Source organism: Furipterus horrens, unplaced genomic scaffold (genome assembly GCF_987537825.1).
Source record: "Furipterus horrens unplaced genomic scaffold, mFurHor1.1.pri manual_scaffold_6, whole genome shotgun sequence".
Taxonomy (NCBI): domain Eukaryota; kingdom Metazoa; phylum Chordata; class Mammalia; order Chiroptera; family Furipteridae; genus Furipterus; species Furipterus horrens.
In genome coordinates this window covers 53,354,316-53,367,708 of record NW_028327176.1, presented here as the reverse complement: position 1 = coordinate 53,367,708, position 13,393 = coordinate 53,354,316, and the positions used below count along the sequence as shown (strand labels likewise).

The 13,393-nt window shown below is 36.9% G+C and overlaps 1 protein-coding gene across 2 annotated transcripts in view; it reads left to right on the top strand.

Moving 5' to 3' along the window:
* The window catches only part of EXOC6B (exocyst complex component 6B), a 614,171-nt gene that overhangs the window by 228,878 nt on the left and 371,900 nt on the right, over positions 1–13,393 (top strand). For both annotated transcript variants that reach the window (XM_090281510.1, XM_090281509.1), the window contains one exon: positions 1,044–1,220. In XM_090281510.1, the coding sequence (XP_090137636.1) occupies positions 1,044–1,220 (177 nt within the window). The remainder of the gene's footprint in view (positions 1–1,043; positions 1,221–13,393) is intronic.

The following is a 13,393-nucleotide window of genomic DNA, read 5'->3' as shown; positions in this document are numbered from 1 at the left end:
AGAACCTGCCCACCCCCTTTTGGGAAGCATGTTGCTGCGCTTTTAGGGACTGTTGGTATAGAGGAGTGGTCACTGGTGTGGGGTTTAGAAGGTCGCACTTGGAGACTCTGCTTCACTCCTAACTAGGTTCCGTCCAAATCCTTTATCTTTGAGCCTCGGGTTCCTGAGTAGTGACACTTGTACCTCTTTGTATCTATTGGAACCACACCATCATTTAAGCCTATTTTTTTAAGCTGAGGGGATTACACTTCCTTTTCTCTGAAAGTTCAGAAGAAGAGATCCTTTAAAACTGTTTCCTACAGATTAAGGTCATGAAATCCTGTTGGCTTAGTTAGTTCAGATCACTCTCTTAAGGTATTTTATTTTATTAATCAGGCGAACTGTGTTGATCTCTTAGGTCCACACAGCTGTAGAACAGAGTCCCCAAAGCTGAAAGGCTACCGTCCCCCTTCCCCTACCGCATGGTTCCAGCATGGCATTTATCTTGTAAGGCGTAAATATTTGGTCATCTGCACTAATCTCTTGGCTACTTAGAGGAAAATGGGTAGATTTCATTTTTGTGATTATTTAGTGGGTGTATTTGAAAGGTCTTATGATATTGACTGATTGTCTTTTTTTTTTCTATGGAAATTGGAAAAATGAATCATGAGGGGTAACTTCAGTGTTAAAAATGTATACATTAATATGTTTGGGTATATTTCTGGGACTAAAACTATGTATTAAGTTATTTTGTTATATTTTCTTCAACATATTAATTTGTTGAAAATAATAAGTTTAAAAAAATTGATTGGTTTTAGAGGGGAAGAGAGAGTGAGAGAGACATTGATCTGTTGTTCCATTTATTCATGCATTCATGCATTCATTGATTACTTCTTATATGTGCCCTGATCAGAGAGTTAACCCACAACCTTGATGTATTGGGATGACTCTCTAACCAACTGAGCTACCTGGCCAGAACTTGAAAATCAGAAGTTTTTTGAATGCTTAATCGTTTTCTTTCCTTTTTCTTTTTTTAAATCTGTGTATGTATGTCTTTATCCTAGGCCCAACAACAGAGGAACCTGGATAACATCGTCTTGCAACAACCAAGAATTGGTAGCAAGAGAAGATCTAAGAAAGACGCATATACAATTTTTGATACAGAGATAGAAAGCACTAGCCCCAAGTCAGAACAGGATTCAGGAATTCTGGATGTTGAAGATGATGAAGATGATGAAGAGGTAACTAAAATTTGAACTTGGGATGCGAGACTGTTGGTAGGTTTAAATATAGTATGTTTGAGATATGATGAAGAATCTAGCCATTCAATACAACTTTTCTGATATTCTGGAGTTAGATATCATTTTAAATACAAATAGGCCTCAATTTAAGGAATCTGAACATACACTAAGATATTTTAGATTTTAATGGTTTTTTTTTTTTTTTTTTTTTAATGGGTTTCAGGGTTTTTTGATTGTAGACTGGGTAGGTACTGCATTAAGGGAAGAGTAGAGTTTACCTGACTTGGAGAAAGAGATCAAGGTGACCTCTACTGAGCCAGAAAAAGTTTCTTGAGGAAAATAAAAGATGTTACTTTAAACAGTGGGGAACAAACAAAGGAATTTCTTAGCATTGGTTCAAATTGAAAATATAAAAAGGTTCCAGAAAGTGGAGAATACATTTCTGGAGGAAATAAATGTATGAGTGATGACAGAGAATCTGGGAATTTTGTGACATATCTGTAACCTCTTAGGTTAGGTCTGTGTCACATTCACAAAGAAAAAGATTAAGTGGCTTAACTAGTACATATTTTTATATCCTTCTTTGTTGTTGGAAGTATAATGTGTTTTTAAAAATAAAACTACCGTGACATGAGATTTCCTGTTAAAATGTTTTTGTAAATACTTATTTGTATAACAGGATTAATTTCTCTGTGAATGTAGTAGTTGAAAACATGACTATTGGAGTCAGACAAATCCTGGTTCTACCATTTATTTTTAAAAAATTAACACATATAATCATATCATTTACTTTAAAAATGTTTAGGGGCATGTGCGAGGAACCATTTACTTCTATACTCAGGTAACCTCTTGGCCTTTAAGTGCTTTTTCCTTTTTATTGTTTCTCCAGATAAAACTGGGTTCACTGTCTTATCCACTTCCTTCTCCTTTGCTATTATCCTTATACCCTCCTTATTCACCTCTCCCCCCAAAACTTGTCCCTGTCTAACTTCATAATCTTAGGTAATTGTTTAATCTGTTGTGTCTTCATCTGTCAAGTAAAGACAGTATTCTCTGACCCCATAGGTTTGCACAGGTGCCTATACTGTAAAAGGTGGTTTATGCAGATACTAGTTTCTGCCCTATTTTCATTACTCTTCGAGCTTCCTCACTTCTATTAAGTATCACTGCTGTCAGTGTCTTGTCCTTATTATTAGTCCTTTTTCATATCACAATACAAATTGTGACATGAAAATTGTTTGGGCAGAAAAGCAAATAACCGATTTAATTATGTGTCTAAAACTTTAGCATTTACATTTTTTAAAATTGTTTTTCAATTGCAGTTGTCCCATTTTTTACCCCATTGCTCCCCCCTAGCCCACCCCTTCTCCCACAGTCATATCCCACCCCATTGTCCATGTCCATGAGTCATTTATACATGTTCTTTGACTAGACCCTTCCCTTACTTTTCCCCCTCCTCTTCCTCCCCCATCTCTCCTGATAACTGCTACTCTGTTCCTTGTTCAATTTTGTTCATTTGTGTTCATTAGTCTCCTGTATTAGGTGATATCATAAGGTATTTTTCTTTCATTGCCTGGCTTATTTCACTAGTTCCATCCATGCTGCCATCCATGCTGTCGCAAATGGCAGGATGTCCTTCTTTCTTTCCGTTGCATAGTATTCCATTGTGTAAATGTACCACAGTTTTTTGATCCACTCATCTACAGATGGGCACTTAAGGTGTTTCCAGCACTTAGCTATTGTAAACAGTGCTGCTATGAACATAGGGGTGCATAAGTTCTTTTGAATTGGGGTTTCAAGATTCTTTGGGTATAATCCTAGCAGTGGAATTGCTGGTTCAAAAGACAGTTTCATTTTTAGCTTTTTGAGGTAATTCCATACTGTTTTCCATAGTGGCTGCATCAGTCTGCATTCCCACCAACAGTGCACTAGGGTTCCCGTTTCTCCACATCCTCGCCAGCGCTTGTTGTTTGTTGATATGTTGATGATGGCCATTCTGACAGGTGTAAAGTGGTATCTCATTGTAGTTTTTATTTGCATCTCTCTGATGGTGAGTGATGTTGAGCATTCTTTCATGTGTCTATGGACCCTCTGTATATCCTCCTTGGAGAAGTGTTTGTTCAGGTCTTTTGCCCATTTTTTAATTGGGCTGTCTGTCTTCTTGGTGTTGAGATGTGTAAGTTCTTTATATATTTTGGAAATCAGTCCCCGGTCTGAGGTATCATTGGCAAATATGTTTTCTGATATGGTTGGTTTCCTTTTAATCTTGGTAATGTTTTTTTTTGCTGAGAAGAAACTCTTTAGTTTGATGTAGTCCCATTTGTTTATTTTTTCCTTTATTTCCCTTGCCTTAGGAGATGTATCGGTGAAAATATTGCTACGTGGGGTATCTGAAAATTTCCTTCCTATGTTTTCCTCTAGGACTTTTATGGTGTCACGACTGACATTTAAGTCTTTGATCCATCTTGAGTTTATTATGGTGTATGGTGTAAGTTGGTGGTCTAGTTTCATTTTTGTGCAAGTCCCTGTCCAGTTCTCTCAGCACCATTTGTTGAAGAGGCTCTTCTCACTTCATTTTATGCTCCTTCCCCCTTTGTCAAATATTAGTTGACCATATAGACCTGGGTTTATTTCTGGGCTCTTTGTTCTGTTCCATTGATCTATATGTCTGTTCTTATGCCAGTACCAGACTGTTTTGATCACAGTGGCTTTGTGTATAGTTTGATGTCTGGTATTGTGATTTCTCCTGCTGTGTTCTTCTGTCTCAAGATTGCTTTGGCTATTTGGGGTCTTTTTTGGTTCCATATAAATTTTTGAAATATTTATTCTAGGTCTGTGAAATATGTCATTGGTATTTTAATAGGGATTACTTTGAATCTGTAAATTGTTTTGGGTAGTATGGACATTTTAATGATGTTGATTCTTCCCATCCATGAACATGGTATTTGCTTCCATTTATTTGTATCTTCCTTAATTTTTTTCTTCAGTGTTATGTATTTTCCTGAGTACAGGTCTTTTACCTCTTTTGTTAAGTTTATTCCTAGGTACTTTATTTTTCTTGTTGCTATAGTAAATGGGATATTTTTTTTGTTTCTATCTCTGATATTTTATTGTTGGTGTACAGAAATGCCTTAGATTTCTGTATATATTTTTCGTACCCTGCTATTTTGCCGAATACACTTATTATGTCGAGTAGTTTTTTAGTGGAGTCTATAGGGTTTCCTATGTATACTATCATGTCATCTACAAATAATGACAGTTTTACTTCCTCTTTCCCAATTTGGATGCCTTTTTTTTTCTTGTCTGATTGCTGTGGCTAGAAATTCCAACAATATGTTGATTGAAGTGAAGAGAGTGGACATCCTTTTCTTGTTCCTGGTCTCAGGGGGAATGCTTTCATTTTTTGTCCATTGAGTATGATGTTGGCTTCAGGTTTCTCGTATATAGCCTTAATTATGTTGAGGTATGCTCCCTCTATTCCCATTTTGCTGAGTGTTTTCATCATAAATGGGTGTTGTACTTTATCAAATGCTTTTTCTGCATCTTTTGATACGATCATGTGATCTTTCTCTTTTTGTTTAGGTGGTGTATTATATTTATTGATTTGCAAATATTAAACCTTCCTTGCATTCCTGGGATGAATCCCACTTGATCGTGGTGTATGATCTTTTTAATGTGTTGCTGGATCCTGTTTGCCAATATTTTGTTGAGGATTTTAGGATCTATGTTCATCAGTGATATTAGCCTGCAGTTTTCTTTCTTTGTTGTGTCTTGACCTGGTTTTGGAATTAGGGCAGTACTGGCTTCATAGAAAGAGTTGGGATTTTTCCCTCTTCTTGTATCTTTTGGAATAGTTTGAGAAGGGTAGGAGTTAGTTCTTCCCCAAATGTTTTGTAAAATTCACCTGTGAAACCATCTGGTCCAGGGCTTTTGTGTGCCAGGAAATTTTTGATTACTGCTTCAATTGCACTCTTTGTTATTGGTCTGTTCAGGCTTTCTACTTCTTCTTGATTCAGTTTTAGAAGATTATATGTTTCTAGAAATCAGTCCATTTCTACTAGGTTGTCAAGTTTCTTGCCATACAGTTGTTTGTAATAATTTCTTACATCCTTTATATTTCTGTGGTATCAGTTGTGATTTCCCTGCTTTCATTTCTGATTTTGTTTATTTGGGTCCCCTCTCTTTTTTTCTTAATGAGCCTGGCTAAAGGTTTGTCAATTTTGTTTGTTTTCAAAGAACCAGCTCTTACTTTTGTTGATCTTTTGAATTGTTTGTTTGGTCTCTATGTCATTTAATTCTGCTCTGATCTTGATGATTTCCTTCCTTCTACTCGCCCTGGGCTTTGTTTGTTTTGTTGTTGTTCTAGTTCTTGTAACTGTAGGGTTAGATTTTTTATTTGAGATTCTTCTGTCCTTTTCAGGTAGGCCTGTATTGCTATGAACTTTCCTCTCAAGACTGCTTTTGCTGTATCCCATAGGTTTTGGGCTGCTGTGTGTTCATTATCATTAATTTCCAGAAACTTCTTGATTTCTTCATTGATCTGATTGTTAATCCATTCATTATTTAATAGCATGTTATTCATTCTCCATGAGTTTGGATGTCTTTGATTTTTTTCCTTGAGATTGATTTCTAGTTTCAAGGCACTGTGGTCTGAAAAGATGCTTGATATAATTTCAATTTTTTTGAATTCGTTGAGGCTTGTTTTGTGTCCTTTCATGTGATCTATCTTTGAAAATGTCCCATGTGCATTTGAAAAGAATGTATATTTTACTTCTTTGGGGTGAAAATTTCTATATATATCAGTTAAGTCCATTTGGTTTAGTGTGTTGTTCAATGCTTCAATATCCTTGGTGTTTCTTTGCTTCGAAGATCTGTCTATTGTTGATAATGGAGTGATAAAGTCCCCTACTATGAGTGTGTTGCTGCGGATATCCTTCTTGTAGTCTTCTAGTATTTTCCTTATATATTTGGGTGCTCCTATATTAGGTGCATATGTGTTTACCAGGGTTAATCTTCTTGATGGATTGTTCCCTTAAGTATTGTGAAATGTCCTTCTTTGTCTCTTTTTATTGCCCTTGCTGTGAAATCTGTTTTGTCTGATATAAGTATTGTTACCCCAGCTTTTTTTTCATGTCCGTTTGCTTAAAATGTTTTTTCTATGCCTTCACTTTCAGTCTTTGTTAGTCTTTTGTTTTGAGTTGTGTTCTTGTAGACATCATATATGTGGGTCATGTTTTCATATATATTCCACTACCCTATGTCTTTTGATTGGTGCATTTACTCCATTTACATTTAAGGTTATTATTGACAGGTATTTATTCATTTCCCTTTGTACCTGTATTCCTCTCCCTCTCTTTTTTTCTTCTTTTTCTTAAAACATTCTCTTTAGCATCTCTTTCAATGATGGTTTGGTGGAGATGTATTCTTTTAGTCTTCCTTTGTCTGAGAAACTCCTTATTTCCCCTTCCATTTTGAATGACAACCTTGCTGGGTAGAGTAGTCTTGGTTGTAGGCCTTTGTTTTTCATTGCTTGAAATATTTTTTGCCGTTCCCTTCTGGCTTATAGTGTTTCTGTTGAGAAATCTGATGACAGCCTTATCGGAGCTCCCTTGTATGTTATTTGCTGTTTTTTTCTTGCTGCTTTTAGGATTCTCTCTTTGTCTTTGAATGTTGCCATTTTAATTATGATGTGTCTTGGAGTGGCCCTTTTTGGGTTGATCTTCATTGGGATCCTCTGTGCTCCCTGGACTTGCATGACTTTCTCTCATCAGGTTAGGAAAATTTTCTGTCATTACTTTTTCTGTCAGGTTTTCTATCCCTTGCTCCTCCTCTTCTCCTTCTTGTATCCATATGATTCTAATGTTGTTTAGTCTCACGTTGTCCTGCAGTTCTCTTAAACCCTCTTCATTCTTTTTAAATCTTTTTTTCATTTTGTTGTATTGTCTGGGAATTTTTCCTACATTGTCCTCTAACTCACTGATCCAGTCCTCTGCTTCATTTAGCCTGCTTTTGATTGATTCTACTGTGTTCTTCATTTCAGAAATTGTATTCTTCATTTCTTCCTGGTTCTTATTTATAGTTTCTATGTCCTCTTTTATGCTGGTGTAGTTCTCTATAAGTTCCTTGTAACTTCCCCGCAATTCTTTGTTGTTTCCTTGGAGTTCCTTGTAATTTCCCTGGAGTTTGTCATAGTTTTCTTGAGATTTTCAAGTTCATTGAGCTTAGTTGTAACCATTCTTTTGAGTTCCATATCTGATAGTTGGCTTATGTCTATTCCATCTATCTCTCTTTCTGGGGATTCCTCTTTTCCTTTCATTGGGAGGTTGTTTCTGTGTCTCCCCATGTTGGATTCTTCTAGTTTGTTTTTGTTTATTTGTTGTTTGTCTGCTTTGATTTCCTGCCATAGTGGTATGAGATTCTTTATAGGAGACCTGGGGTGCAGTCTCTTTGATCTCCTAAGCCTGATGCTCTTGGAATGCCCTTTATGCCATTTGTTTACGCTGTCTGGTTGTATTTCAGTTATTCTTTGGTGGATCCTTCTCTCTGGCTAGTTGATTGAGAGTCACTCTGCCCACCTTGTCTTGAGTTCTTTTGTGGAGATGCTGTTCAAACATAAACACACAACCAGGCAAGAAACCCACACCCTCAAAAATATCTCCCATCCACAATCCCACTATCAGCAGCAAATGAGTCAGTATTAATATAAATGTAGAGAGGTTAAGACTATTATACTATAGGAGAAACAGATAAGAGTTGTTTTAAATGAAAGAAAGATGATTTTTGAGAGGGAAGATGATAGAATAATAATAGTAGCAAGTAGGGTCAAAGCTATGTGAGACAGTAAGTAATATTTACATTATGTGTTTAAAAAGAGAGGGAAGAATGCATAATGAAGTGAGAAAGTAGAAGTATACAGTATTCCCTCAGTTATTGCGGGTATTACGTTCTAGACCCCCCCCCCCAATAGGTTAAAATCCGCAAAGTAGGAACTATACATTTATTTTAATTTTATACATATTTTAAGGCTTTATAAACCCTTCCCACACACTTATAAACCGTTCCCAGTCCCTTATTAACGTTTCTCACTCCCTTATTAACCTTTTCCACACTTTTATAAACACTACTTATGTTCTTAAACATATTCTACACTCTTAAACCTACATAACTTTAACAACATACATATACAGTATACCACAAAATCCCACAATATAGTGAAAAATTCCCGATAAATAATTAAATATAATATTTTAAAAGATCCGACGATACAGTGAGGCCGCGATAACTGAACCACAATATAGAGAGGGACTACTGTATAGTATTAAGCTTTTATAGGAGTTATATGCTATATGTTTAGTGTGAGAGGAAGGATAAACAAAACAAACAAACAAAAATTAAAGAAGAAGGATAGGGAGAGAAGGTAGGAAACAGATTAAAGAAAGAGTTTTTTTAAAAAAGAAAGAAGACAAAAAAAGGGAAGGGAAGAAAAAAAAGAGTTTTTACCCAGTACAACCTTTGGGCGCAGTCTTCTTTTTCTGGATCCTCCCCTGGTCAAAATTCCATGGGTTTCAAGTCTTTTCTGGCTGGCTGGCTGTGAGGAGATCCTGCTTGATTCTGGGGTTGCTAATCTCTCACTCGTGGGCCTACCGCCGCTCTGCTGTGAGCCGCACTGAGTTGAGTCCCCTCCTCTTAGTCCTGCGCTACCCTCAGGCCTCCTCAGGCTTGTCTAGCAATGCTGCTCTGCTGGTGGACCAGTGTGCACGTGCCAATAATCTCTGCTCAGCCTCAAGTCCTGTCTCCGTTCCCAAGCTGCAGCACTGGCTCACGTGCCTGCCTATACGCGTGCGTGCGCCGCCTGCCCGCCTAGGGGCCCTACCGAGTCTGCAGTTCCGCTGCAGCTTTCCCGTATGGGCCCCTCTCCGTGGCTCAGTTCTGCCCCTTTGTTTGGTGGGGCCCTGGTGTGAGCACCAGAGTGCAGAGCTGTCAGCCCAGGGTTGCCGCCAAGGGAGTCCCCACCTAGACTCAGTTTATACAGTTTCTCACAGTCCTGGCTGTTCACTGTCTTCCCATGCTTCTGGCTGTTTCAGCCAAACCTTCTCGCTGACTCCCTCAGGGACTTTGCTGGTTGGTGCGCCCCTGGCAGTGGGAAGCCTCCAAGCAGATCCCAGCTAATGATCTGGTCAGCAGCTGCCCCTTTTGGGTGTGGGTGCGGCAGAGCAGCTGGGCTGGGAGGCCCAGTGACTGACTGAGCCTGGCGACTCAGTCTAGAGGACAAGGCCAAACTTTCTGCCCTCCTTCATACTGCTCCCACACTCCCTTCCCTGTTCGCGCTGTCTGAAATCCATATTCACTGACTCCTCTCCATGTTTGCACCCCAAGTTCTTCTGTGATGGGAGCAAGCAGACAACACTGCTACCTACTCTGCTGCCATCTTTTAATCTAACATTTGCATTTGATTGAATGTCTGAGAGACTATATATGTATAAAGTTTTTATGTAGTTATCATTTTTGAGAGGATACAGTTCTACAATATAAGTGAATAATTGCATTAATTATTTATACCTTATCAGGATATATTTATTATGTAAATGAGGTACATTAATAGTTAACAATGTGTGCAAATTTTATCATAATCCTTATTGTACTTGGATAGCAAGAACTTTTTTTTTTTCAGTCCTCACCAGAGGACTTTTTAAAATTACCTTTTTAGAGAGAGAGAGAGGAAAGGAGAGAAAAAGGGAAAGAGGAAGGCAGGGAGAAACATTAATGTGAGAGAGAAGCATCAGTTGGTGGCTTCTTGCATGTGGCCTGACTGGGAATTGAACCCACAACCTTTGGTTATGGGATGCTGCCTCAACCAACTGAGCCACACTGGCCAAGGCACAAGGATTTTAATAGCTCTAAGAAATAGAGCTAAGAAAAGAATCAGATATTTGCCTGATACTCATGGAAATAGAAAGAGGCAAAGAAGACTTGATCCCCTGGATATTTTCTATTATTTTCTCTTCTTGCCTGGAATGACTGGTGCGGTAGGATATAGACTCACCCTGGAGACCAGACTGTCAGGTATTAGGCTCATCACTAATGACATGTTACAGTAGTAATACAATAAAGAATCAGTCTCAAGAATGACCAGTTAATGCCTCTTATTTACATTTTGGGTACCTGTCAAGGAAATGAAATTCTACCAGGCACTATGGGTTAAGGAAACAGAAGTTAGACACAGTCTATGCTCCTGGGTAGTACAGAACCTGAAGAGGTGGTTAGATGATAAGATAAAAGAATGAAATATATACACAGTTCTCATATATCACTGAGAACCTTCTGCATAGGAGCCATTCTTTATCATTAACTCACTAACTATCCTGAGCACATCCCTTTTAATTTTTGTGCCATATTTCTTCTTTGTTTTATCTTCTGTGGTCCAGAGAAGATGAAGAAAGTGGGACTAGTCAAGTGTGTTGGAGGTTCTTCATAAAGGAAGTATTAGAAGAATGTACTTGGAAGTTAACTTTTTAAAATGCTCTCACATCCCAAATCAAACAGAATTCACATTAGAGATTTGCTGATTGAGCTCTTACGAGAAGAATTCAGCACTTCACTGTCATCTAATGGCATCCTATCTTTAAAAAATTTCTACTTTATATTTATTTACTTCTCAGTTTGATTCTTCTTCAAGTGCACATTCTTAATCTCAAACCTCATGTAGAGAATTATTTATTTAGATGTCTCCAAACTGGTTTCTTGGCATAGTTCTTGCATGGTGTGAATAAATTCTTCAGATAAGGTCTTTCGTGACCCACTGTGACGTTCTGACCTTCATTCTTGTCATTCTTCAACAGACCTCATCGAGAGCAGCGTAAATAGTTTTTGAAATATTTTGGCTTTTAAACTGTGGCATAGAATCCTGTGAGGCAGTGGTTCTTAATCTATTTGGGGCAATGTATTACTTTGAGAGTTTGATTTAAAAAAATATGGAGTCTTTCCCCAGTAAAATGTACATATATTCACTCACAAAAAGTTTTGCGTAAAATTTCAGGGGATTCATGAAACTTATGATCCTGATTCTGTAGGTTGGGGGTGAGTCTCAGAATCTGCAATTTTAACAAGCACCCAGGTAAGAATGGGGCTTCTGGTCTCAGAGCACGCTTTGAGTGACAGGGGAATAGAGGACCACAAGAAAATATTTTCGAGTGCATAAAGGAATTGCTTTACTGATGTTACTAGAAGTAGTAAATTTATTAAGTTAAAGATTTTTTTTCCAATTCTTTTTAACCCATAGTATATCCCACCAAGGCGATATAGTTTAAAGTATTTTGTTCAAATGTTTCTTGGCTATTTTTTTCCTTCTGTGTGATCGTTACCAAATTGATGTATAATTGGGGTCATTTGTTGTTGTTTTTGCGTTATTTTTTACAGTTGTCTTATTTTATTATTATTTTTTGACTATGTAAAATATGAACATGGTTTAAAAGGCAAAATTATATAAGAGTATATTCAGTAAAATCCCATGTTTCTCTTTATCTTTTCCACTTTGTTCCTACCCATCCTTTGTATATGTACCCTTCCTAATTGATACCTTATACAACATGGCTGTTAATAGCATAATACGTATATATGTTTTGAGATTCCTTTTCTCCTGAAAATATATCTACATCAGTTCATAGAAGTCTTTCTTGTTTTACTTTTGCCACTAGATAGTACTTCATTAATTGAATGTGGTTATAGTTCATTCAGCCAATCTTCTATATTTGGGTGTTTAATGATTTTCAATGTTTTTGTATTAAACTATAGTGTTTCAACGATACAGTTGCTAGAATTAGTTAAACATAATACTGACAATACCAGGTAAAGAGCAGATTGCAAAGCAACTGGAATTCTTATACATTGCATTGGAAATGCAAAATAGTGTGGGCATTTTGGAAAACAGTTTGGTGGTGTTTTATTCATATGCACTTACCATATGTGTGATCCAGCAATCTCACTTTTAGGTATTTACCCATTATGTTCACACCAGAATCATACCTGAGTGTTTATAGCAACTTTATTCATACATTACTAGAAAGAGAAATAACCCAAGTGTCCTTCAGTGAGAGAGGGAATAAATAAACTGTGGTATATCCATATCCGAAGTATCACTGTGAAATAAAAAGAAATGAGCGATAGATACATGAAAGAACACAGGTTCATCTGTGTTGAACCTCAAATGCAGTATGATAAATTAAAGAAGCCAGGTTCAAAGGCTGCATAGCATCTGAGTATTTAAATGACACTCCTGAAAAGGGAAAACTCCAGGGACATAAAATAGGTTCATGTTTGCTAAGGGCTGGGCATCAGGGAACAATTTGACTGCATAGGGGCATGAGGGAATTTTTTGGGGGGTGGATCTTTTAAAGTTTTAGTTTGTGATGATGATTACAGAACTAAATGGATTTCTCAGAACTCATTGAATTGTTCACTAGAAAGGGTAAATTTTACTGTATGTAAAACACCTTAAAACATTAAAAAAAAAGTTTCGAAATAAACAAACCTAAAGTATATACTCAGGGTAGGTTCCCAGAAGCAGGACTGTTGGTTCACAGGGTAAGTGCATGTGCAGTTTTGTTAGATGTCAAACCATATCATTTCCTGTATCTCTCCTGTCCAGCAGTGTATGAGATGCCTATTTCCTGACAACTTCTTGAGTATTTTGTTAAGCTTTGAATTTTTGCCAGTTGGATAGGTGAGAAATGGTATTGTTGTATAGTTTTAACTTGCATTTCTATTACTATGAGTGAAATGTAATATCTTATAAGTTTGAGGGCTATTTGTGTTATCTTTTTTTTTCCAGTAATTTTTCTGCTCATGTATTTTGCTCCATTTTTCTAGTGATTTTGTTTTTTCCCCTTCAATTTTAATGAGTTCTTTATATATTAGGGATATCAGTTCTTTACAAATAATATTATTACATCATTTTCTATTATTTTGACTACCTTAATTTTTCCTCCTTTCAAAACTTCTCTACTTAATACCATATTTAGTTCTAAATTGCCCTTTTTGCCTGACAGCTTATAATTGCTTAGCATATAGTAGACCATTTTAAAATATAGACCAGTTGAATTTTTATTTCCCCCGTGTTTAGCTTCAAGTAAAGAATTCTTGAAGGTTTATCTTTTGATTTTGGCCACAAAGGTTTT